Source organism: Pteronotus mesoamericanus, unplaced genomic scaffold (assembly GCF_021234165.1).
Source record: "Pteronotus mesoamericanus isolate MK-2021 breed Mesoamerican mustached bat unplaced genomic scaffold, CSHL_Meso_final scaffold_705, whole genome shotgun sequence".
Lineage (NCBI taxonomy): Eukaryota > Metazoa > Chordata > Mammalia > Chiroptera > Mormoopidae > Pteronotus > Pteronotus mesoamericanus.
Window position 1 is genome coordinate 5,156,551 of NW_026555326.1, and position 25,741 is coordinate 5,182,291.

At 44.9% G+C, this 25,741-nt stretch overlaps 1 protein-coding gene across 1 annotated transcript; it reads left to right on the plus strand.

The window, feature by feature from the left end:
* The first annotated feature begins 5,935 nt into the window (after positions 1 to 5,935).
* Positions 5,936 to 22,301, plus strand: CTSE (cathepsin E). The gene is made up of 9 exons (XM_054562817.1): positions 5,936 to 6,003; positions 6,636 to 6,792; positions 7,242 to 7,359; positions 8,414 to 8,532; positions 15,447 to 15,646; positions 18,657 to 18,779; positions 19,930 to 20,071; positions 20,172 to 20,270; positions 22,137 to 22,301. The coding sequence occupies exons 1-9, from the start codon at positions 5,936 to 5,938 to the stop codon at positions 22,299 to 22,301; spliced, it is 1,191 nt and encodes a 396-aa protein (XP_054418792.1).
* The last annotated feature ends 3,440 nt before the right edge of the window (positions 22,302 to 25,741 follow it).

Genomic DNA, 25,741 nt, shown 5'->3' on the forward strand with positions numbered 1-25,741 from the left:
TTCTGGGGCCAGCCCAGTGGGTACATTCATGTGAGAGGTTGGTGTGCAGGCCCTCAGTTTCCTGTCTTAACCTCTTGCCCTTTTGGGGAAGAGCTTTCTTGGACCTTGGATTTCTCACCTCTGAAATAGGATCAATGAGATTAGGCATCCTGAATATTCTGTGAATAAATACTGATGTTTGCCAAGTCTTTAGTGACGGGGCTTCATTTGGAGGCTCTCGGGAAATGAAGCTTGTTAAATCTGAAAGAAAGATCAGACAGTCATCCTGGTGTCCTGGAACGGACGTAATCTAAATTGCATCTTCAAAACATGTTTTCCTCCCCTGGGTTCCTCGGGGCATTTAATGGACCAGGAACAAGACAGGGGTTTTTAGAAATGGAGAAAAATTCACTTTAGAGGGACCTTGAGATTAAAATTCTGCCTTCATCCTATTTGGCCAAAGCTTTAGGATTTAGTCCTGTCGTGAGGGCGCCTGAGCGAGTTCCAGGATGGGAACCGATTCCGAGTTCAGTGGTCCTGGAAGAGGAAGTAAACATTAGAGGAAGGTGCACTGCCGAGGGGAAGCCCCTCTCCGCATAAATCTGAAAACGACCAACGGTGGGAACAAAGGGAAGGCGTCCGTTCTCTGCCACCTTGGCCTGTTTCTCACTCTTCCCCTTACAATAAAAATTTAATCAGGCACTGGTTGAGCATTTACTGCGCGTCACGCACTTTCATATAAGCTTTTATTTAATCCTCCTAATAGCCACATTTTACAGATAAGGAAACTAAGGGTCAGAGAGCATTTTCATTTTTTAGCCTTTAAATGTTTATGCCTCTAATCGCACAGAAAGACCTGAGGACAGCTGGAAGCTTCGATAACTTCCCTGGACAATTAAAATACACATAGAGGTGGGTGATCTCCACAGTATATTTTATTCAGTTAATACACACAGTAACGTATCTATAAGCTACAGACAGCAGCCTAGGTTTCTGTCAGATAACAGACTCTATAGAGAGACTTCTAGGTTCAAGCCTGGTTTCATCGTTGCCAGTCATGTGACCATAGATAAATTCCTTAACTTCTCTGGAATCATTTACCTTATGGGGTTATTGAGAGAATTACATGAGTGAAGACTTTTAAAGTACTCAGAGCGGTGTGTGGCATAAAGCGGGCACTCAGTTACTGGCAGGCGCCCGCCCTGGCGCTCAGGCTTTAGCCAGGGTACCGGTGCGGAGTGCTCGCTTGGTGTCAAGTGCTGGGCTGGGGGACATAAAACACGCTCATCCTGAGGCTGGTCTCCTGGAATCCTCACATCATCCTGCAAGGAAATCGTTCTTTTCTTTCATACAGTCGGGGGAACGGAAGCTCCCAAACAACGCAAATGTCACGCATTCATCTGTTAAGGGACAGAGTTGAAAGCCAAACTCTGCTTTGTCTGCTTTCAGTACCTGGGCTCGGTAACAAGCACAGAAGCTGGCGGTGTTGGTGTGAGGTCTGGCAGGCCAGAGGCGTGGGCTGCCCTCCCTGCTTGCAGGTGCAGGGACACACGCACTGCACACGCACACGCAGTATTCAGCTGGGAAACTTCCCCAGTATCTGCGTTCTCTGCTAGCTGTACTGCCACGATTTCTGGTCTGAAGGCACTTTCCCATAATATGGTTAACAGTGGTTTTGGAAATGACTCAAAATAAATGAATTCTTGACAGGGTGTGATGCTGGGGACATGGGATCCTTCTTATTTCCAGTTGCATGAAAACAAGAGGCATTGCCAAACCAAAGCAGATCAAGCCAGAGGGGGACGTATGCATTTGTGCCAGTTATGTTCTTTTAGGAATAAATAAATGGTACGATCACCTCAAGTTTCCTTTTATCTTTTCTTTTCATAATTCCGAGTGTGGGTGGGGGATTACTAGCAGAAGGCACATGGGGGACTTTCACACCTGTCTGCAGTACAGTAATGATCCTTGCTGACCCTCGAAGGCATAGAAGATATTTGCGAAAAATAAGATTCTCATCACAAAGCTCTGTGCCACCACGCTCCACCCTGCACACAACCTTCTTTCTTCTTACAATAAAAAGGTCTCGGATTTTCCACTTGCCGGAAATTATTCTCGCTCCTGTTCTTCCCTCTCCTCCTCCCTCTCACTTTCTGTCTTTCTCTTCCAGGAAGAAATCCTTCAATGTCAGGCCCTAGAGACCACACAATACAGCTAGCTCATCAACTTTAAAGTCAGGCAAGTCTGGGTGTGACTCCTGGCTATGGCATCTTATGCAAGTTATTTAAACCGTCTATGTCTGAGTTATTTCATATGTAAAATTGGCTTTAAAATAATACCTAGTATTCATTGGTTTGAGGGTTGAATGAGCTAGTGCTCATACAGTCCTTAGCTCAGAGCCTGGCCACATAGCTCATGTACCCAGAACGTTCCGTGTCATTATCGTCCACTCCAACTTCATTTTACAGACAAGGAAACTAGATTCAGAGAAAAGTGGTTTATCTAAGATCAAATGGCCTGTTAGCAGCAGAGACAAGACTAGATCCTGGCAGCCGATCCCTGTCTTCTTTCTACTAGCAGATATTGTTGTGGACAATGTTAATAGCTTCTCACAGCATAGCAGATTTTCTTTCATTCATCAACTTCAAGCAGAATGAGGTTGGGACATTTTCCAGTTGGTCATATTCATGCCGAGCTGATAATGTAGCCAGAGCCGGAGCCAAGAGCATCCAGGATCGCTGGCTACCCTCCAGTCAGGAGCCAGCTGAGCATGAAGGGGAAGCAGCTGCTCTCTGTGCTACATTGACATACTGTCTCTAGGGCTATCAAGCCCTGATAAAGCTGATTTCCACAGAACAGTAAGCAACCGTCCTCTTATTACTAAGTTCATTGGATAGTATCACCACCAAAAGTTTTCAAATGCTCAGGAAACAGACAAACCTTTTTGTCTACTCAGCCACCAATCAACATCTCTGACAGTCTCTCTGCCTCTCTAAAGCCCCTCTCCCAATCCTGAGGGACTGGATCACTGCCTGTACTATGCCCCTGTTAGGCAAAATGGTTTCTGGTGCTTGATGTGACCAACACCATCTAAAGAAGCAAGATGCTCTCAGTGACGGCCAGTTCACTGAAATACAGCCTGCGTGTTTCTGAGAACTATGTATTTACATCAAGCCTCCTTCCCCTTTTGGGTGGGAAGATCCAACATCTTGGAATTGCCCGAGGCTCTGTTTCTGTCCATAAGTTCCCTTAATAAACTCCTGGTTTAATCCTGGAGTTGTCAGCCTCTTTCTCTAGCCTCTCAACCCCATACTCCCTGGGAGTTCGGTTCCAGTATACCTTGGAAAATTTTCACATCCTTGTTTTTGTCCACGTGGTACAGTTTGCTCCTCCAAATTCTCCTCCTTAAATGTCCTCCCTCTCCCTTTTCTTTTTCTTAAAGGACACACACACACACACACACACACACACACACACTCACACATGCACCCACAGGCTTTTGTTCCCTAGAGAAGCTATTAACATTGTGCACAACAATATTTAATTCTAGCATAGGAGAATCTATTAACCTATAGCCAGGACAGATACTGTTCCTCATGTTTCCAGAGAGAACAGAACCCACTAGTTTTGATAAATGTCCCCATGAGTCTGCTTCTGACCTTTTCAAAATTCAACCTGACCCCGGAGCTCCATGCCGGTGATCCAGTCAGTGGCCAGGTGACCCACAGCAGCCCAGACCAGCTGGCTTCCAAGCCTGAGCCAGCAAACCCTTTTCTTTTAGTAAACATAGGTGAGAGGGATATGCGGAGGGCTGGGAAGATGGGAGAGGAGGGAAAGGTCACAGTTATGTTCATTTCAATGGTTCAGTAATAATGATGATAATTCTGCAGAAAACTCCCTGGAGTGGAAATTAGGAGGCCTGGGCCCTAATCCTGGCTCTGCCACTAAATGAACCCCATGCTCTGAGGCTGGTCCCTTTGCCTCTGTGCTTGTGGTCTTCTCTGTTATGTGGGCAGCTTTGCCTTCATGGTCTGGAAGGAGTCTTCTATCACAAGGTCTTTATAGTGACAATCTTCAGTCCTGATGACAACATTACAGTTTTTCAAGTACTTCCACTAGCCTTATTTTGTGTGTTTAGTCCTCCTTAAAACTCAACAGGGTAAGTAGGATATTTGGCAGATGAAGAAATGAAGGTACCTATTGGTTGGGCAAACCATGGCCCAGGTTGGTGCTAAAATGCATTCTTTCAACTTCAGCCACCTGTGGCTCACACTGCCCTTCTGGGTTTTGTCCCCAACAAAAGGTCAAAGAGAAGGACTCCTTGTAAGTGGACAAACGCCAAAGAGGTTTTGTTCGCTTAGGGTCAGGAGTCAAGGATTTGGGCTGTTCCCCAAGCCTTTTTGATGTCTTTTCAACATTTTTGTAGCCCAAGACAGGTTTTGACAGCTCCAAACTCTGTCTGCTTCCTGGGCTTCAGATATGGAAAGCAGAGCTGATCTAAACCCAGGTTCCCTACCTCCTACTCCAGACCTCGAAAGTGTTGTCATGTGTGACAGCAACGATGGCCTCTGCTGCCCTCATACAGAGGGTCCCATCAACTTGGGCCAGGACTAGAGGAAGGTGTTCCTTCTTGTCACCCTCCATCTCCACTCCGGGAAATAAAGGCCATGCTCTGTTTAGTCGGTGGGATGCCACAGAGATAAGGGGACTGTGAGGGGTCTCACATAGGGCTCAAGTCTGCCACCCCCTACCCCAGACCGGAGTCCCACTGGCGGGCAGGGTCCTGCTGCCCTTCGGCACTGTTATGGGCTGAACTGTGTCCTCTAAAGTGTTTATGTTGAAGTACTAACACCCAGTACTTCAGAATGGGACTGTATTTGGAGATTGGACCTTTAAAAAGGCAATTAAGGTTAAACGAGGTCCTATGTGTGGGTTTTAATCCAATATAACTGGTGTCTGTCAGTGTAAGAAGAGGCACTCTGGACACAGACGCACACAGAGGGAAGACCGTGTGAGGACACAGGTAGGAGAAGGTGGCCATCTACAAGCCAGAGAAGGGCCTCGGGACAAACCAACCCAGCTGACACCTTGATCTTGGACTTCTAGCCTCCAGAATCAGGAGAAAATAATTGTCTGTTGTTTAAGCCACCCAGACACTTGTATGGCACTTGGTATGACAGTCGGAGTAAAGTAACCCGGTACCCGCTCCAGAACCACCCCCCCGCCGGTGCCTCTCTGGCCCTTGAGGGCTGCGTCTGTTTTTGCCTCTGAATCTCCCCCAGCCCTTGGCCCTGGATTCGTCAAGTCCTTGGGATCAGAGAAACTGGCTCCACCATCCACAGCCAAGTCTTCCCATTTCAGAGGCTTTGGGGAGTGCTGGTTTCTGTTTCCAGGTGGGCTAGAGGAAGTACGCTGCCCTTGGGGCTCCTAAGGGAGTGAGGAGAGAACAGGAAATACAGACAAAACAGACTGATTAACGTTTTGAGTTAGAATCCTGCCCCACATGTGACAACTGAGCTTCTACTCCTGGGGGTCTTCAGGCAGACTCGGGGTAACAGTCAGTAGGGTGGTACCCAGGGTTGGGGCAAGGTTTTCCCTTGATTAATTAATACAGGGCTTCGTGGATGCCAGAGTCTAGGAGATATTGAGCCTTAGACACAACCCTCTTACTCTTAGAGGGTGCGCAGACCCCCAAGTCCCACCCCAGGTGCACCGCTGCCCCTGCTGGAGTGAAAGGAGCCCTGGGGTGGAGGGGGAACACCCCTAACGCCTGGTCACATGGGCTCTGTTTGCTCTGGGCCTGGCTATTGACTCCAGGAGCCTTATCACTGTGCCCTCAGGCTGGGCCCGGCAGGTCTGCGTTAAGGAGACTTGGTGCTGCTGCCTTGTGGGGGAGAAGAAAGGAGAGGCGGAAGGCAGGCCGCGGCAGAGCGAGAGAGGAGTTGCTGGCTGTACAATGAGAACACTGTTTTTTTTGCTGCTGGTGCTCCTGGACATGGGGCAGCCCCAAGGAACACTACACAGGTGAGACCGTGTCCCCGGCGCCGTGTCCAGCGGGGGCACTTAGAACTTCTCCGGGAGAGGAAAACAGATGGGGAAACAAAGGGAAGAAACTGAGGACTTGGAAAAGGTTTACCAAGTGGCCACCTAGTGTCCAGCCCATGGCAAGCCACGCCTCAGCATCCGTCTCTGATGGAACTGCTGCCTGAGTCCGGGGGACTTTCTCGTGTTGGAGACAGCAGGAACCTGCAGCTGTGAATTGCAATTCCAAGGACCTGAGTACTTCCCTGGGGACTGATCACTGCCCCCAAGAGTTTTTCTGTCCGTTTAATTCAGCCCCTCATGAAGTTCATGTAAAACTGCAGACCATCCCACATCCCCCATTTTCCAGAAGATCTCAAAGAGCCCATCCCCAGGATAGAGGGCCATTACGAGTCTCAGAGTCTCTGAGTCTACAGGGGCAGACACAAGAGTGCTGTGTCTGGGGGCGGGCTGGGGGCAGGGAGGGCCCTGATTCTGGCCAAATCCGGGTGTGCTACTTTGCAGATCCCCTCCTGTGAAATTTCCCAATTAACCTCAGGAAAATGGGGTTGGGGTGGGGAGGGTCAGAGAGAGGCAGAAATGCATCTCCTCCTCACATGGGGCTTTGTCCTCAGGGTGCCCCTCAGGAAGCGTCAGTCCCTTCGAAAGAAGCTGCGAGCACGGGGCCAGCTCTCTGAGTTCTGGAAATCCCAGAATTTGGACATGATCCAGTTCACTGAGTCCTGCACGATGGATCAGAGTGCCAACGAGCCCCTCATCAACTACCTGGATGTGAGGCATCTTGGGGCGGGGGCTGGGAGCAGGGAGAGTGCCGCAGAACTCAGCCTGGGTCATGGCTAGTGGGCAGCGGCACTGGGCGCCAGCATGGATTTCTCCTCTAGGATGACGCGTATGGACTGACCCTCTGGGTTCCCATGAACTTGGCCAAATAAGCCCCAGTGCACCTGAATGTGTGGACCTCTCTCTGTGGGAGGAAAGGGATGAGCAGGGCAGGGCTCCTCTGCCTTGTCCACAGTGATTCTCACAATAATGAGAATTGGGATAACGATCTGCTCTTCTTCCCCCTCAACCCTTCCTCTGTTTCTGTTACCTCTGACTGCCCCTTCCCAGGGTCTCGGAGCCCGTCTGTGCTAGCCAAGGCACTGGCCCCACGGAGCTCTCCCTGGGAACCTTACCCCTTCCCAGCACCCACACCGGCTCCCTTCCCTCTCCTGCTGTAGATGGAATACTTCGGCACCATCTCCATTGGCTCCCCACCACAGAACTTCACCGTCATCTTTGACACCGGCTCCTCCAACCTCTGGGTGCCCTCTGTGTACTGCAGCAGCCCGGCCTGCAGTAAGTGGCCCAGAAGCCCCGACAGGGAAGGGCTGAGGCCAGGCCCGGGACCCAGAGCCTGGCGCTCTGGGGAAGGGGTTGGGTCCCAGTAGCTGGCCGTCCCCGCACACCAGCCTCCCCCCTCCATCTCTGAGGCTGCCCGGGACTGCCTTCAGCAGAAACAGGGTTGGGTCAGGGAGAAAGGTAAAATTTGACTGTAATCCAAGCTAGCAACTTTCATACTGATCAGAATTAGTAGAGGGAAACTCCACCGGCAAAAAAATACAGATTTTTGAGCATGTGGTGACTCACTCCCTTTGGAACACACTAAAGAATATGGGGGACGGCTCCATTCCAGTGGCTATTTCTGGGCAAGTAGGTGAGTCAAGTTCTAGTGCAGACTGTTCACCTGTTTCCAGGAGGCTGGTGACCTATCCCTCAGGACACCAGAGGTGGGGCTGGTGGGACACAATGTGTGGAGAACCCAGTTGGCAGAGGTAGCTCAGAGGTCTTTGAGAAGATTGGGGAAAAAAAAGCTAGGGAAAAAATGTCTCAGTCTATGCGGGACAAGTTTTAGAGACAGAATATCTCAGGAAATGCCAGGACTAGGTGTCCATGGTTGGCAAAGAATTGGGTGTGATTTCCTGGAGTGGCAATTGTTTAGCCCTGTGTTTCCTCTGAATGCCAGGCTCTGCCCACCATGGCTGGCAGAGGCTGCTGCTTGTGCCTGATACCTGGCGTTTATTTTGGCGTGCCTCGTGAGGCCGCAGGCAATTACGTTTGCCCAGGGACAACTATTTGGTCCCCTATTAGCCCACCACGTAGGTAGAGAGGAATATAGTAGCTCACTAGGGGGGACTATAGTCAATCTTTCCGGAGGTCCCTGATTATCACTGTGTCCTCAGACTGATATGGGCAGGAGGTTTGGTGCCTACTGTCCTGTAGGGCAGAAGAAAGGACCGGTGGCAAGAAGACTGAGGCAGGCTGGGCCAACAGCTGGAAGCTGGGGGTGTCAGGGCAGGGATGAAGGCAGGGAGCTGATGGTCTAGTCAAAGGAGGTGTTCTTCCTTTCCAGAGACACATGCCAGGTTCCACCCTTCCTTGTCCAACACGTACAGTGCACCTGGGAGTCATTTCTTCATTCAGTACGGGACTGGGAGCTTGTCTGGAGTCATCGGAGCCGACCAGGTCTCTGTGAGTATGATTCTTTCATGTCTTCTCTCTTGGTCAGAAACTTGGGAGACAAACACTGTTCAGAGCTCTTAGCAGAGCAGCTTCAGATCTGCCTCGGCAGAAGTGGAAACAAAGGGTCGTCTTCTAGGGAAGGAGAGGCCTGGCCAGCTGGAGGTAGTGCTCCCCGCCTGAGGTGGCAGCAGTGGGTCAGGCTGCTCAATGTGCTGGGTCCTAGAGAGGTGGCCAGCGGGATTCCTGCAGAGATGCAGTGCGCAGTGCTGAGAGCCTGGTGGCAATGTTTACAGCTTGGTGCCCAGGGGCACCAAGGAGACAACACCAGGCCTCCATCTTGAAGGATAAAGAAGTCCAAGCCAGGGCTCCAGGTGGGAACTCAGTTACTGAAATAAGGCAACAAGGTAGGAGGTGGGAGTCCAATCATGGAGACAAGCCAGAACCCTAGTAGTCAAAACAAAGATCCAAGGAGAGCACTGAACTCAAAGCTGAGCTCATGAGCTGCTCCTTAAACTCCCTTTGACCAAAGGTCTTATGGGTCTTGGAACTGTGGGGACCTGGCCAATGTGGGGACAGAGAGCCAGGAGAGCCCTAGCACTGCCCTCTCCAGGTTTACGGACACAGTACAGTAGTCCCCCCTTATCTTTGGTTCTGCTCTCTGTGGTTGTAGTTATTCTCAGCCAGCCATGCTCTGAAAATATTAAATGAAAAATTCCAGATATAAACCATTTGTAGGTTTTAAATTACACAGTGATCCAAGTAGCACAGTGAAATCTTGAGCCGTTTTACCCCGCCCCACCCAGGATGTGAATTTTTCCTTTGTCCAGCGTATCCACACTATATGCTCTCTGCCCGTTAGTCACTTAGGAGCCGACACAGTTATCAGATCAGTTACCAAAGAGATTAAGAGAGAGCACATGTAAGTAACTTTTATTATAGTATATTATTTTGTTCTATTTTATTATTAGTTATTGTTAATCTACTACTGTGCCTAATTTATAAATTAAACATTATCATAGGTATGTATAGGAAAAAAACAGTGTATAATAGGGTTCAATATTATCCTCAGTTTCAGACATCCACTGGGGGTCTTGGAATGTTTACCCCGTGGATAAGAGGGGACTACTGTATATGCCCAGGTCTTTGGGGAAATAGAGGTGGACCCACTCCTGATGTGCAAGGACCCAGCAGGGCCCAGGCTTCATCAACATCCCTTTACAGTGGGTGGGAGCAGGACATATGGAGTGACAAAAAATGCCAGGAGCAAAAAACCTCCCATTTATGTAAAAATTATCACACACAGATAAAACAATATACTGCATTTTCTATTAAAACATATGTAAAAGTACAAATAACTGTTTAGAAAGCTACATCACATTCCAAACTGATCATAATAATTGCCTCTGGGAAGAAGAAGAGGGACTGAAATGGCATGGAAGGGGAATTTTAGTCTTTAGCTTGCCACCTATCTGCTGGCTCGTGAGGGGCAACAGCCAAACCCACAGCAACTCCAGCTTCCAGTGGTTCCTCCTTCAGGTTTCCTGGCTCCTGGGTCAGCTCCATGTTTACCCCTGTAACAGAGAGGGTCACCCTGTGCTATCACTGAAGCTCAGAGGCAGTGAAACAGCAATGTGGTTTCCAGTCCACCCTTAACCTCGAAGTTCCAATTCACCCTTCTCCCACCTGACATCTATCTTTCCTTACTGACTGCCAAACTAGACTTCAGGCTGCAACACCAAGACAAAAATAAATTCCTAATGACACTCTTTAACCAGCACCTGCAATGGCATACAGTCAACTATCCAGAATACAATCCTTTTTATATATAGCTCTGCTTCTCTTCTCAACCCTGACAAACACACATAATGAAGATAGGACATGCCAAAAATTGTGGATGCAGCTAAGGCAATCCTTAACAAGACAGTTATAGCCTAAAATGCTTATACTAGAAGAGCTGAAAATCAATGATCTAAGCATCTATTTTAAGCAATAAACAAGAAGAAAACAAGCAGACCTCAAACAACAGCAAATCAGGCTCAAAAAAAGAAAAGGAAGGAAATAATAAATAGAAGAATGAGACATCAGTAAAATAGAAAGTCATACAATAGAGAAAATCAACAAAGTCAAGATGTAACTCTTTACAAAGATTAATGAAATCCATAATCCTTTGGCAAAATTAATCAAGAAAAAAGAAAGAAAATACAACTTCATGATATTAGAAATGAAAAACAGTATGTTAATAAAGACCCTGGAAACATTAAAATAAGAGGATATCAAGAAAATTTTTATATTGAGATACTTGACAATTTTTTAAAAAATTGGCAGATGTCTTGAGAAATACAGATGTCAAAACTGACACACAAAAAAATAGAAAATATGAATATTCCAATGTGTATTTAAATATTGACTCTGTTATTAACAACCTTTCAACAAAGAAAACTGCAGGCCCAGGTAGCCTCAGTGGTAATTCTTCCAAACACTGAAGGAGGAAATAACACCAACCTTACATAAATTCTCTCAGATAATTGATAAAGAAGGAACACTTCATAACTCACTGTGTGAAGCCAACATAAATTTAAAAACAAACTTGAGAAGATCATTATAAGAAATGAAAATTGCACACCAATCTCTTTCTCATGAATGTAGGTGCACTTTGGGCCAAGATGGAGGTGTAGGTAGATACACTTTGCCTCCTTGCACAACCAAAAGAAGGACAACAATAAATTTAAAAACAAAAAATAACCAGAACTGCCAGAAAATTGAACTGTATGGAAGTCTGACAATCAAGGAGTTAAAAAAGAAATATTTGCCCAGACTGGTAGGAGGGACTGGGGTGGAGAGGATGCATGGCAAGGTGGCAGCTGGAGAACTGGGTGGTCGAGGTGGCAGCTGGAAGAACAGGCAGTCCTACATTTGGTGTGGATAAACCAGGAGGAACAACTGGGAGCAAGACAGACTACACAATCCAGGGTTCCAGTGAGGGAAAAGAAAGCCTCAAATCCCCTGGCTGTAAAAACCTATGGGGGATGTGGCAGCGGGAGAAACTCCCAGGCCTCACAGGAGAGTCCACTGGAGAGACCCACAGGGTCTTAGAATGTACACAAACCCACCCACCTGGGAATCAGCACCAGAAGGCCCAATTTGCTTGTGGGTAGCAGGGGAAGTGACTGAAAGCCAGCCAAGAGCCAAGAAAGCAGGAGTGTTCCCTCTCTGACCCCTTCCCAACATACAGCATCACAACACAGTGACCTGGGTTGCCCCGCCCTGGTGAATACCTCAGGCTCTGCCCCCTTACAATGTAACAGGAATGCTGAGACGAAGAGATATGGCCCAAATGAAAGAACAAATCAAAGCTCCTAAAATAGAACTAAGCCATGAAGAGATAGCCAACCTATCAGATGCACAGTTCAAAACACTGGTAATCAGGATGTTCACAGAAATGGTTGACTTTGGTTGCAAAATGAAGGAAAAAGTGAAGGCTATACAAACGGAATAAAGAAAACTATACGGGGAACCAACAGTAAAGGGAAGGAAATTGGGACTCAGATCAACAAATTGGAGCAGAAGGAAGAGATAAACATTCAACCAGAACAAAAGGAAGAAACAAGAATTCGGAAAAGTGGAGAGGCTTAGGAACCTCTGGGACAACTTAAATGTTCCAACATCCGAATCCTAGGGGTACCAGAAGGAGAAGAGGAAGAGCAAGAAATTGAAAACTTATTTGAAAAAATAATGGAGAACGTCCCCAGTCTGGCCAAGGAAATAGACTTCCAGGAGATCCAGAAAGCTCAGAGAGTCCCAAAGAAGTTGGACCAAAGGAAACACACACCAAGGCTTATCATGATTACATTACCCAAGATTAAAGATAAGGAGAGAATCTTAAAAGCAGGAAGAGAAAAGGAGACAGTTACCTACAAAAGAGTTCCCATAAGACTATCAGCTCATTTCTCAGAAGAAACCTTACAGGCAAGAAGGGGCTGGCAAGAAGTGTTCAAGGTCATGAAAGGCAAGGACCTACATCCCAGATTACTCTATCCAGTAAAGCTATCATTTAGGATGGAAGGGCAAAGTGCTTCCCAGATAAGGTAAAGTTAAAGGAGTTCATCATCACCAAGCCCTTATTATAAAGAGACTTATCTAAGAAAAAGAAAAAGATAAAAAAACTATGAACAGTAAAATGACAAACAAACTCACAATTATCAACAATTGAACCTAAAAAACCCCAGAACAAAACAAACTAAGCAAAAGAAAATAGAACAAGGCCAGAATCACAGAAATGGAAATTTAGGACTGGGGGCGGTGAATGGAGGAAAAGGTACTGAGAATAAGAAGCATAAATTGTAGGTATAGGGGAAGGTTAAGAATAGTATAGGAAATGGAGAAGCCAAAGAACTTATATGTGCGACCCATGGACATGAACTAAGGGGTGGGGGTTGGGAGGGAATGCTGGTGGAAGAGGAGGATGCAGGGAGGAAGGGAATAAAGGGGAGAAAGAAATAGGACAACTGTAATGACATAATCAGTAAAATATATATATGTATTTTTAAAACCCTTTTAACAAAAAAAAGATTAATGTAAATGCAAAAGTTCTTAACAAAATGTTAGCAAATAAAATCCTGTGATATATCAAAGGATAAGATATCCAACCAAGAGTCATTTTTTCCCCAGGAATTTATCATCTTAGACAATAAAAGGAAAAATCACATAGTCCTCTGAATTAATAAAAATCAACATCTGTTCTTGAATTTTAAAAAAATTTTTAGAAAACTAGAAATATAAAGCTACTTCCTAAATCTGATAAAGAATGTTTACAAAGAAGCCCACAGAGAACTTCATAATCAATCACGAATATTGAGTGACTTCTCCCTGACATCAAGCCTGAGCCAAGGATGGTCACTCTCAATGCAATAAGACAACAAAGAAAAAAATTAAGGGTATTAGGATTGTAAAGCAAGAAATGATACTGTCATTATTCACATATGACATGAATCTATATGTAGAAAATCTCCAAACATCTACTGACCATTGGGATTAATAAGTGAATTTAGCAAAGCTGCTAGATACTAGATGAACATATAAAATCATTCAAATTTCTATACATTAGGAAAAACAAGTGAAAAAATATTTTAATATTATTTATAACATCAAAAATGTTGACTACCTAGAAGTAAATTTAACAAGATAATGTGCAAGGCCTTTACTCTAAAAACTGCAAAGCATTATTGAGTCAATTAAGAAAGGTCTACATAAATTGAAAGACAAACCATGTTATGACTCAGTATTATAAATAAGTCAACTTTTTCCAAATTGACCTATAGATTCAAATTTACCTCAGTCAAAACAAGAGTAATTTTTACTAAAAACTGGCAAGCTAATTCTAAAATGTAGATGAATATGTAATGTATCAAGACAATCTACATGAAGAAAAATACTGCCAACTCTTAAGACTTATTATAAAGATATAGTAATTTAGACAGTGAGATACTGGCACAGGAAAGCCAAATAGACAAATGGAACAGAATAGAAAATTCAGAGACTACCCATACAGCCACCTGACATATTGAACATGATACCGCAGTGGAGAAAATGATGGTGTATTCATTAAATGGTCCTAGATCATCTGGATATCCATATAGTAAAAAATAAAATGAATCTTGTCTTCTGCCTCACATGTTGTAGAACTCTTCATAGACTATAGATACAAATGTAAAAAGTGAAACAATAACACTTTGAGAAGAAAACATAGGAAAATATCTTCATGACCTTAAGGTAGGCAAAAGTTTCTGAAACAAGTTACAAAAACTACTAATCTTTTTAATTGAAAAATAATTGAAAAATAATTGACAAATTTGGTTACATTGAAATTCTTATCTTCTGTTCATCCAAAACACCAGCCACAGTCCAGAGATGTTTGTAACACATATACCTAACAAAGGACTTGATACCAGAATAGATGAAAAACACCAATCAATAAGAGGAATGCAGACAACCTACTTCACAAAAGAAGATATCCAATGTTCAGTTTCATTAGTAATCAGGAAATACAAATTAAAACCAAATGTACCTACTGCAATATCCACTAGAAGACTGAAATTGAGAAGATGGCAGCACCAGGTGTTGGTGAAGATATGGAGCTACTGGCAACTAGAACTCTTAAAATATTGGTATTGAAAACATCAATTGGTACAAATCACTTGGGAAAATTCTGTCAGTGTTTACTCAGTTCTGTCAGTATTTATACATACTCTATGATCTAACAGCTTTATTCCTAGGCTATCTGCCACAGAAGTATGTGCACATGTTCACCCAAAGACATGTGCAAACTACTTTATTAGCAATTGTCAAGTACAGGAAATAACCCAAATACCCATCATGGAAGAATGCATTAATAATGATGGTATGTTTGTACTGTGGAATACAATGACAATGAACAAATTAGAACAGCATACAACAAGCATAAAGTTGAGTGACAGAGCCAGGTACCAAATTCATACTGTAATGATTCCATTTATATAAAATTCAAAAATAGGGAAAGCAAGTACATGCTGTTAGGAACCAGGAGATTAGTCACTCTTGAGGGAAGGTGCAATGATAGGCAGGGTGCATGAAGGAGCTTCTGGGAGGTTGTAATGTTCTGTTTCTCAGTTTGAGAGCTTGCTTACACAGGTAAGTATAGCTTTTGAACACTCATTGAATTGTACTTATGATTGCAATTGAACACTTATGATTTCTGTATTATACTTCGACAACAAAAAAGTTTACATTAAAAAATTGGGTTGGGCTATGGCAAAAATCATTTTGCCCATTTAATCAAGAAAAGTTGAGTCAGAGAAGAGTTAGCTTCAAGACAGAGGGAGAATCCAGGAATCTAAGACCCTTTTCCAAAGATCTATGCAAATTTCCTTTGGACTTTCTTCCAACAGGTGGAAGGACTGACTGTGGTTGGCCAGCAGTTTGGAGAGAGTGTCACAGAACCTGGCCAGACCTTTGTGAACGCAGAGTTTGATGGAATTCTGGGCCTGGGATACCCCTCGTTGGCTGTTGGAGGGGTGACCCCAGTGTTCGACAACATGATGGCCCAGAACCTGGTGGATGTACCCATGTTTTCTGTCTACATGAGTAGGTAAGGCCTGTTGAGACTGCCTAGCTAAGGTCAATTATATTTCTAGGGAGACAACTTGGTGCAGTTGAAAGAACACTAGACATAACAGTCACAACATCTGGATTCAATCTCTTGTTTGGCCAGCTGAGTGATTTGGGGCAAAACACGTAACTTCTCTGACTATTGAGGAAATAGGATTTGCCCCATAAATTCCTTGTGAAAAGCACTTTGTAAACTGTAGTACTCTGGACTAATTTAAAGAATCTCTGGAATTGGATATCCATTTATACAGTAAATAAATATTTCTCAAGCCCCTATTATATGCTGAGCATAACTTAGGCACTGGGAATACAATGAAGCAAGAAAGATGGTCTCTGTCCTCAAGAAGCTTAATTCTAGTGAGGGGAGGCAGAAAAAATTTTTAAAGTAAGCTGACAATAAAACAATAACATGTTAGTGGATGGATAAACAAAATGAAGTATATGCATACAATAGAATTTATCCAGCCTTAAAAAGAAAGGTAATTCTAACACATGCTACAAATCTTGAGGACATAATGGTAAGTGAACCAAGTTTGTCACAAAAGGACTACATGTATGAATTCATCTATATGAAGTACCTAGAGTGGTCAAATTCATAGAAATAAAAGGTAGAATGGTGGTTGCCAGGGGCTGGGGCAGGGAAATGGGAAGTTACTAAATGGCTGTAGAGTTTTGGCTGTACAGATTGAAAAGGTTCTAGAGTCTGGTTGCACAACTTGGATATGTCCCGAGCATATGTTCGTGATACAGTCTTTCCTATGAGTCAGCTGGGCAACAGTTCGGCTCGCTGCCTGTTGAGCAGCCCAGCACCAAGGAATAGACAAGAGTCACACACAGGAACTATGCTATTCACTCAGCTTTTATTGAATGCAGGTTCACTCAAAGTAGAACACCTACATACATTAATATCCAATTCATACTCTAACAGTCTAAGAGAAATATAACACACACACAGAGTAATCAATGGAGGAAATGATCCCAAGTCCCAGAGTTTCAATCTGTAGGTCTGGGAGCAGGGTAGGCAAGGGAGTTTTCAGCATCTTGCAAGGAAGAATCTCCAGAGTCAGATGGGCAGCAGGGCAGGTGAGGCCCTCAGTCCAGCAGGGCAGAGTCTCCAGTGGCCAACGCCAAGGGAGATCAGTGTGGATCATGGAGCAGCACTCTGGTGTGTGGACCTCAGCCATCTCAGCAGTGGTCTGGAGCCTGCCTCAGTTATACTTCGAGAGTGGTGTATTTTACTCTTCTGGATCTTATCAATAAATGTCTTGGCAGCCTTGATGCCAAGTGTGGAATTTGCCCTTTTGACCATGAGCCTATGAGTGGTACATGGCTGTTCTGCTTGACACTCCTGCTGGCAAGTGTGGAGTTTCCCGAGGAGCCAGTCTATGGGTGGTCCTGCTCTGCAGAACGGCTACTCTGACCACATGTGCAGATATCTTAAGTGTGTCTTCTTGCCAGACATGTCTGCTCTGCCCATGTGGGCAGACATGTCTCCTTGCCAGATGTATTTACTCTGACTTAGGTAATTTTCCTCTTAAACCAAGGTGTCATGGCTGACTGACAGCCATTTTAGTTGACATAAGTGACTCCACTTTGTTTTATATACTTTATTCTGTCTCAATCTGACCAATGCCATTGTATTGGTCCTGCTCTCCACAGAATATACTTAACACTACTAAGCTGTACACTTAAAAATTAAGATAGTAAATGTTATGTGAATTTAAAATTGCATGTTGTAGTTTTGGGTAAGGTCATGAGACTTACCTGCCTCTGGGCACTTTTCCCTAGAGTCCTGGGAGGCTCATCTCACCATCCTCCTTATGACGGGAAGGAGATCTCTTACCTTTCTGACTCCTTCCCAAAAGACCTGGCCTGAGCTTCCTCTGTCTTAACAGAAGCCCATTTCCTTTGTTTTTCTTTTGTGCATGGAGAGCCTTAAAATCCCTCTCTCAAATTCTTCCTCTCCAGCAGGGCTGCAGTTGAGACAGGCCCGGGCAGAACTGTGAGTAAGAGAACAGGTTGTCTGGACTCCCCCTCTTCCCCCTATCAGAACCTCCTGTTCCCTTCCAGCCTGGGAAGACGAGCTGTGATGGGAAACAGCAAAGGTTTTGCAATCAGACTGACCTGGACTTAAAACCTACCACTTATATTTCTTCATCTCCCTGAGCCCCTGTTTCCTCAAATGGATACCAGTTTGGTGTGAGAATTGAATAAGGTTAGGCAGGTAAAATTCCTAACACAGTGCTTTCCTTTCATAAAGGCCATCAACAAACATTAGTTCTTTCCCCTCTTGCCTCTCTAAAAATTGCTCTCATAAGATTCCCACAGATATCCAGTTCCCTTCTCCGTTACTACCCTGCCTTGCAGTGCCCCAAGTTTTGTATTTTTCTGATTCTTTTCCTTCTGAAAATGAATCAGTTTTAAGTCTCATTTCCCCACAATCCTCTTAGGTGCCAGAACATAATCTGAGAAATCAACAATAAAAATGAATAAGTATTCAAGCTGTAAAAAATCATGTTGGGTTCACATTAGTTTCTTTGCCTTAACACAAGAGAGTGAATAATGTGGAAAGACACTCCATGAGCCACCACGACAATAGTGGGGAAAAACAGTAGAAGACACTTGGGGAAAAGGTGTCTTCTGGAGGTGGCTCCAGTCACATGGTGTATGCACACTCAGGTTGGTCCTGGCCTTGGTTCTGCATGAGTTCTGCATGGCAAGACCAGTTGTCCTCATTTCTCACCTCAGTATCCATTTATGCAAGAAGCAGATGGACATTCACAAAACATTGAGCAGAGCTGTCTCGTTCTTTTGCCCAAAATGTCCAGACAAATCAACTTGCAGTAGTTGGAAGCCCTTTTCTCAAAGCCTGGGCTGACATTTCTGGCTGTCTAAGTACTTGATGGGAGCAATCAGACCAAGAAGCAGAAACTCATTCCTAGGGTTTTCCAGTGGGCCTTCCTTGCCATTCTGCCTTTCTCTCCCTGTAGTGACCCAGAAGGTGGAGCAGGGAGTGAGCTGATTTTTGGAGGCTATGACCACTCCCATTTCTCTGGGAGTCTGAATTGGGTCCCAGTCACCAAGCAAGGCTACTGGCAGATTGCACTGGACACGTGAGTATCCTCCACAAAGTATGATATTGAGAGAAGAACCCACAACAAGCATGACTCAAATTGGATTTACTGAATTGACCTGAATGAAAGTGCTGGTCCCTGGGAGAGGACGCCGGGAGTGAGGCTAGAGGCATGGAGGTGCTGAGCAGAGGTGCAGGGAGGAGCATCAGAAATCAGGATGACAGGCACATGGTGTCGAAGTTCAACTTTCTTCCTTGTACGTTTGTTGCACCCTCAACTCAACTGATGGTAAATATGAACACTCAGCAAGCTGCTTCTTGTTCACTCAACATTGATTAACATACAGACAAGGACTGAGTGAAGTAGGGTACAAAAATGAACTGGACTCAGCTTTTGCCTTCACAAGGGAAGATGAGACATACATACAAACTATTGCACATAAACAGGAAGGCGGTCACAACTCCATGAGATGTGCCGCCAAAGTGGCTCAGCAGACAGGGCAAGACAGCTTCTATCTGAGAAAACCCTCAAGGGTTTCATGGAGGTGGTAAGATCGAGTGAGCCTTCACACACATACACACACGTGCACATCTGGGCATGGAGCAATTGAGGAAGTGGGGCTAGGGGCCTGGCATATTTCTGGTGCTCTATTAGACAATGCAAGAATTCAAAGAAATGTAATTCAAATGTCAATTCAGCCAGGAATAAGTTCCTACAAGCTGCCAGGCATGTGCTAGGCACTAGGAATACAAAAGCAAAAAGCCTCAAAGTTCACTGTCTATTGAGGGTTTTTCAAACTGGAGGGATTTACCCATTTATGAGTCATAACATCATTTTAGGGGATCATGACTTACATTTTTTAATGGAATGAAGTAAAATAGAAAATGTCAGAGTATGCTTCACATATTAAGGTCAAGCAGTGTTTCATGAAATTTGTAGTGTGTGTGTGTGTGTGTGTGTGTGTTTAGGTACTGGGTCAAATGCATTTCCTGCTAAGAATCTCAGTCAAAAAAATTTGAGAAACATGCTTGTGGAGAGAGAGACCAAAATGGAAACCATTGATGTGCTTTGGGAGTCAGGGAGCCCAGCAGAGAGTGAGAACCGCAGGGGAGCGGGGGCCGCCCGGGGGCCAGGGGAGCGGGGGGAGGGGAGGACGGTGGGGGACTGGCGACGCTGCCTTTGTCCTCAGAATCCAGGTCGGGGGCGCCGTGATGTTCTGCTCAGAAGGCTGCCAGGCAATTGTGGACACAGGGACCTCCCTTCTCACAGGCCCCTCAGGTGACATCAGGCAGCTGCAGACAGCCATTGGGGCTGAGCCCGTGGATGGAGAAGTGAGTACTCACCTGGGGCGGGGAGGGGCAGGAGCAGGGGTCCTGGGCCTCTCTTGGGGGATGGGAGATTTCTAAGTTGATACTCTGTGTCGTGTTTTAGTACGCTCTGGAGTGTGACAATCTCAATGTCATGCCGGATGTCATCTTCACCATCAATGGAGTCCCCTACATTCTTCAACCAACTGCCTACACCCTGGTGGTAAGAACTATCTCCTCGCTTGGGTTGGTGAACACACAATACAATATGCAGATGCTGTATTGTAGAATTGTATACCTGAAACCTATATACTTTTATTAACCAAAATCATTCCAATAAATTCAATTAAAAAAAGAACACACACACACACACAACATAGCAGAAAACAAAAGGAAAAAAAAAGAACTTTCCTCATTCTGCAAGTCACAGGGTCTTTCCCATACACCTTCCACTTCCCTTTTTCAAACGGTCACCTTTACCCTAAGGCCCCCCCCCACCAACTTATCTTGCACTGAAGTGGCGTTTCCTCTGGGAGAGACACCACTGCCTGTGTGTGGTGGAAAGACCACTGGGTTGGTTCTTTTATTTTCTGTTCTGCCATGAAGCAGCAGCAAACCTGGGGCAAGCCATTCAACCACCCAAATCCTCTTAACCATGAAGTCAGACTAGGATAATATTGTCCCATTGTATAGACCAGGATATTGAGACTCAGAGAGTTAGTGGTTCTAGATATGAGCTGCTTGGGGGTGGGAGTTACAGAACAAGGTTATATCTTTTATAATATATATTCAAATTAAGAAAATGCCTTGTTGCAGTAGATGCATAAGTGTGAAGGGTGAGGTTGAAAGGGAACTCCGAGATGTTTGAGAAATCCATGACCACTTCATACCACAGTTGGGCCAGATTTTTAATATCATAGTTCTTTGGTGACACACTGTAATGCAATAACATTGCCCAAAAGTCACCCACAGCATCAGGGTGACTGCACCAGAACTGAGGTGCTAAGGTGTAGACTGGGGGGGTTAGAGGTTTACCTACCCCCCAAAACTTGATCTCCATTAACCCCTTCCCAAAGCCACCAGGTATAAACTTACAGTAAAAGTAAAACAAATGTTTTACTTTAAAACACAGCTTTGGGTTAAGTCCCCTAAATTCATCCAACAAAGGACTTCTGAAGCTGCCACTGTGAACGCCATACCGAGGATAAGCTATACATTTTGGCTGCCACATTCATTAGTCCATACACCCTTCTGGTTCCCCCTACTCTCCCACCTGCACCCCATGGGAGTCCCTGCTCACCCCATGCCCTTCCCTGTACCCAATATGGCGACATTGTCCTTTTCTGCCAGTATATTTCAATCAGAGCCACCTTAATCCATCACAGATGCTGTAATACCTTTGCATTTTTATACCCTTCGTCTCAAGAAGGTTCTTTAGCCCTCTGCAAATTTTTCTACTCCGTTATCAGCAACCTCCAACTTCAAGGGTTTGTTGGAAAGACCACACTGTCTTTTAGATCCCAACTCTTTATCAAACTAAAAAATGTAAGGTTGGGGTAGGTTCCACTCTTCTCACAGATCAAGGGATGCTTACTTGCCTTTTACCTAAAAGGAGCCGCTCACATGATTCTTTTCAGAACATCAACAAGAAGATAGCAGTTGCTAGCCATTTATAGAGCACTTTTTCTCCCTTAAAAAAAAAGGTGAGCTGAGCTTCACACGAACTGAAGAAACCAGAGGTTAAGTCAAGATTTTCTAATGCTGAACCTTTTGCTCTTCCAGCCAGGCATCAAGGTTTCAACTGTCCCAATTGTGAAGTGGTGGGGGTCGGCGGGGGGGGTGTACAATAGATGAACAGTTCTCAGAACTGTGGAACTTAAAGGCCTAGGCCCACATCTATGAAAGCGTTCAAACACTTTATTGAGTATACAGGTAAAAGTGTATGAAGCAGGAGGAAGAACCAATCAACCAAAATTGTGAAGCAGCTGTCTGAGGCCATTCAGTGTGGCCGCCACTGCACAGTGTAGCTCTAGACAGCGCTACTCCCTTCTTCCCTGTGTGCCACTTACTTTCTTCTTTCCAACGCTAGGATTTCGTAGATGGAATGAAGTTATGCCTCAGTGCCTTTCAAGGCCTTGACATCCAGCCTCCATCTGGGCCTCTCTGGATCCTGGGCGATGTCTTCATCAGACAGTTTTACTCGGTCTTTGACCGAGGGAATAACCGTGTGGGGCTGGCTCCAGCCGTTCCCTAAACAGCAGCCTTGTGTCTGCGCCTGCCTGGCTAACACCCCTTGGAAATCCAGCTCAGCCTGTTAGGTTGGACCATTATTCACACCTGTCAAAAAGTCATTTTTAAAAGAATGCCTTTGTTCCAGAGCTGCAACTTGAATTAGGACCAAACGTCATGAGACCACATACATACACACACACATTCTATATACCCACCACTTCCGCCACCATCATGACAGAAGAATTAAGTGGTACACTGATACTTTTTATTGCTTTTTGCTAACATTTTATTATGGAAATCTACAAACATGAATAGAAGCAGAGATTATAGTGCAATAAATCCCTGGGCACAACCCACCTGCCCGTGGCCAGGACTGTTTTATCTGCACCACACCAACTCCTCACTCCAGCCCCACACACCTGGATTATTTTGAAGCAAATTTGTAGCATCACACCATAAATCTTCACATCAAGGACTTATGAATAAATCCTTCTAACTTTTCAAATGTGCAGCTAATGTTCAAATGTTCCCTATTGTCTCATAAATGTTTGGTCATGTTTACAATTGCCTTGCTTGTATCAGAAATTATAAGTCCACAAATTACATGTATTTGAAATGTTTCTTATGTCTCTTTTCATCTGTAGAGTTTACCACATTCTGAGCTTTGCTGGTTAAAATCCAGAGGTGTCACGTAACATGGTTCTCTGAGCCCATCTTTCCTATAAAATGGTAGTTAGATGTGGAGGCCTGATTTTGTGGTGAGAATACGGTGTAGCTGGTGCTGGGCACGTCCCTCCATCTGCCTTCAGGAGGCTGGCAATGACCGGCACCTCTATTCAGAGTGTTAGGACTGGACAATATGTCCCGGAGCTTTTGGCCTTATTCATCCATTTATAATGCATTTCCTTTTGGAATTTATCTCAAGTTTTACCAGCCATTGATGATCAGTGCTTAGATCCACACTGTCATTAGGGGATGCAAAACAGTGATTTCTCCAATTCTGTTTGGGATCTTCTATAAAAAACAATAACTCTTTTACTCATAGAGAACAGACGACGGTTGCCAGAGGGGAGGGGGCTGGAGACTGGGTGAAAGGTGAAGGGATTGAGAAGTACAAACTGCCAGTTGCAAAGCAGTCAGAGGGAGGTAAAGTACAGCCCAGGAAACGTAATCAATAATGTTGTGATAACTGTGTATGCTGCCAGGTGGGTACTGGAAATATCGGGGGACCAATTTGTAAAATATGTGGTTGTCTAACCACCTGAAACTAATACAAAATAATATTGAATATAAACTATAACTGAAAAATAAAATTTAAAAAATAATAAAATAAAATAGGGCGAAAAGAACCCCCCAAAAAACTCATCAACTGTTTGCTCACCATGAGGTATAGCTCATACAGAGGAGACAAAATTACTTGTTTCCCACCCCCCTTTATTTACCAGTTTCAGAATAATGAGTGTTTCAACTAACTGCAGTTTTTAATGCTCAAATCACCCCCCTTTATTTATTAGCCAGTGGGTGAACTTTTCATTTCCCATAGTACAAAGAGTTGTTCCAGATCCTTCTTCCAAGGAGTCCTGGTTCCTTGTAATGTGTTCATATGTTTGTTGTAAGTGGAAATATTTCATAGTACAAGAAGGGAGTAGAGAGAGAGGGATTGCAGTACACGGAGAGAGATAACAGTATAAAGAGAGAGAGATTACAGTGTACACAGAGAGAGCGGCTCTGAACAAACTCTTTCCACCTCTGGAAGCCAGAGTCTGTGATGAGGAGGCTGATATGGAGAATAAGGCCTGAGGCACGTCCCCACTCCAGTGGGACCTGTGGTCACCAGAAAAAAACCTGTCTTTCTTTTCCTTTCTTCCATTTTTGCTCCTTTCAAAATGGAAATATTTTCTGGTTTTACTTTTTATAAAATATGTGAAAGTCCTTCATGATCCTCCCCCTCAGAGATAAACATAATTATTATTTGAAGTTTCTTGATACAGAGCTTTTATTTTTGCATATATAATCAGATGTAGGGGGGGTACTGATAAGAAAACCTTGTCTTTTCTTCAAAAAAAAAAAAAAGAGGAATCATACACCACATACTTGTCTCTAAACTGTTCTTTTCATTTAGCAGCAGATTCTGGGTCAGTACAGATAGCTCATTCCTTCTCATATCTGTATGGTGTCCATTTATTTGTCAAATCCTCTCTTAATGAACATTAAGTTAATTTGGGGTTTAATTCAACCCAATCCAATAAACACGTATTTGGTGCCTGGCGCTAAGTGAGGCAGTCTAAGCGCCGGCTGTCTGCAGGTAATAGAGGTCTCGGAAAATACCAGGTTCCCAGGTGACCTGGGTTCGCACCTGCGCTCCACCTCTCACCAAACTGGCGGCCTTGACTGCCAGTTTCATTTCACACAGTACAAAGAGCTGTTCCAGATCCTTCTTCCAAGGAGTCCTGGTTCCTTGTAATGTGTTCAGTTCCTTGTAATGGCTGCCAGTTTCATTTCACACAGTACAAAGAGCTGTTCCAGATCCTTCTTCCAAGGAGTCCTGGTTCCTTGTAATGTGTTCATATGTTCAGGTCTGTGAGACACACCTCGTGGGGCTGTTGGGAAAGAGTCAAGGAGCTTGACCTGGGTGGGGGCACTCGGACCCTGTTAGTGGCCCTTCCCTTTTAAGTATCATGGTCAAAGTAGATCAGGGCCACACACATATACACACTTTTTGCTTTGTTTTCACTAATTTTTTTCACTGAATTATTGCTTTCAGATTTAATTAGGAACAGCCTGGTCCAAATAAGCTCTCAAAGTAGAGTAATAAGAGTGGTTAACAGCACAGGTGCTGGCGTCAGACAGGCTCCTGACAGCAGTGGGGGCCTCTGCGCCCCAGGTTCCTCATCTGCAGAACGGGCATGGTAATAACAATGACCTCAGGGGTTGTCGGGACGATGCGCTAACACTGCGTGTGTGAACACTGAACTAGTTTGTGTGCCCGTCCCCACCCAGGGTCCTGACTGACCTACACTCAGCATCAGCAAATCTCACAAAAGACAGAAGCCCTGGAGTAAAGAGGCTTAATGACTTCTCTAAAACCAGTAGGAGCCAATTGTTCGATAGCATCCCTGCAGGCAGGTGATTTCTGTCCCACCTGGTGTGGGTGAGTGTGGGGGGGGGGGGGGGGGCGGCGACCTGGAGTATGAAAGGGGTACTGCCACCCCCCGGGCGGGAAGTGAGAGCACGCTCCATCCCAGGCCGCCCTGCCCCAGTTCCACTCTGAGCACGCTGATCCCTCCAGGCAGAAGTGGTGCTTTCCATCAGCAGGAACTACACTGCCCCTGCTGTGCAAACCTACTTAGCCCTATTAGCTGCTTTGGGGTTTCCAAAGCTGACCTTTGCTCTTGTGACCGTCACATCAGTGGGTTAGCCCTGAAATCCAGGTCCTCGTCCCATGACCCATGTCTGATTCTC

Excerpts from the sequence above, each read along its gene's own strand:
- CTSE (XM_054562817.1), top strand. The coding sequence starts at position 5,936 with ATGAGAACACTGTTTTTTTTGCTGCTGGTGCTCCTGGACATGGGGCAG. Across the intron at positions 6,004-6,635 it reads CCCCAAGGAACACTACACAG|GGTGCCCCTCAGGAAGCGTC; the intron begins GTGAGACCGTGT and ends CTTTGTCCTCAG. Across the intron at positions 7,360-8,413 it reads CTGCAGCAGCCCGGCCTGCA|AGACACATGCCAGGTTCCAC; the intron begins GTAAGTGGCCCA and ends CTTCCTTTCCAG.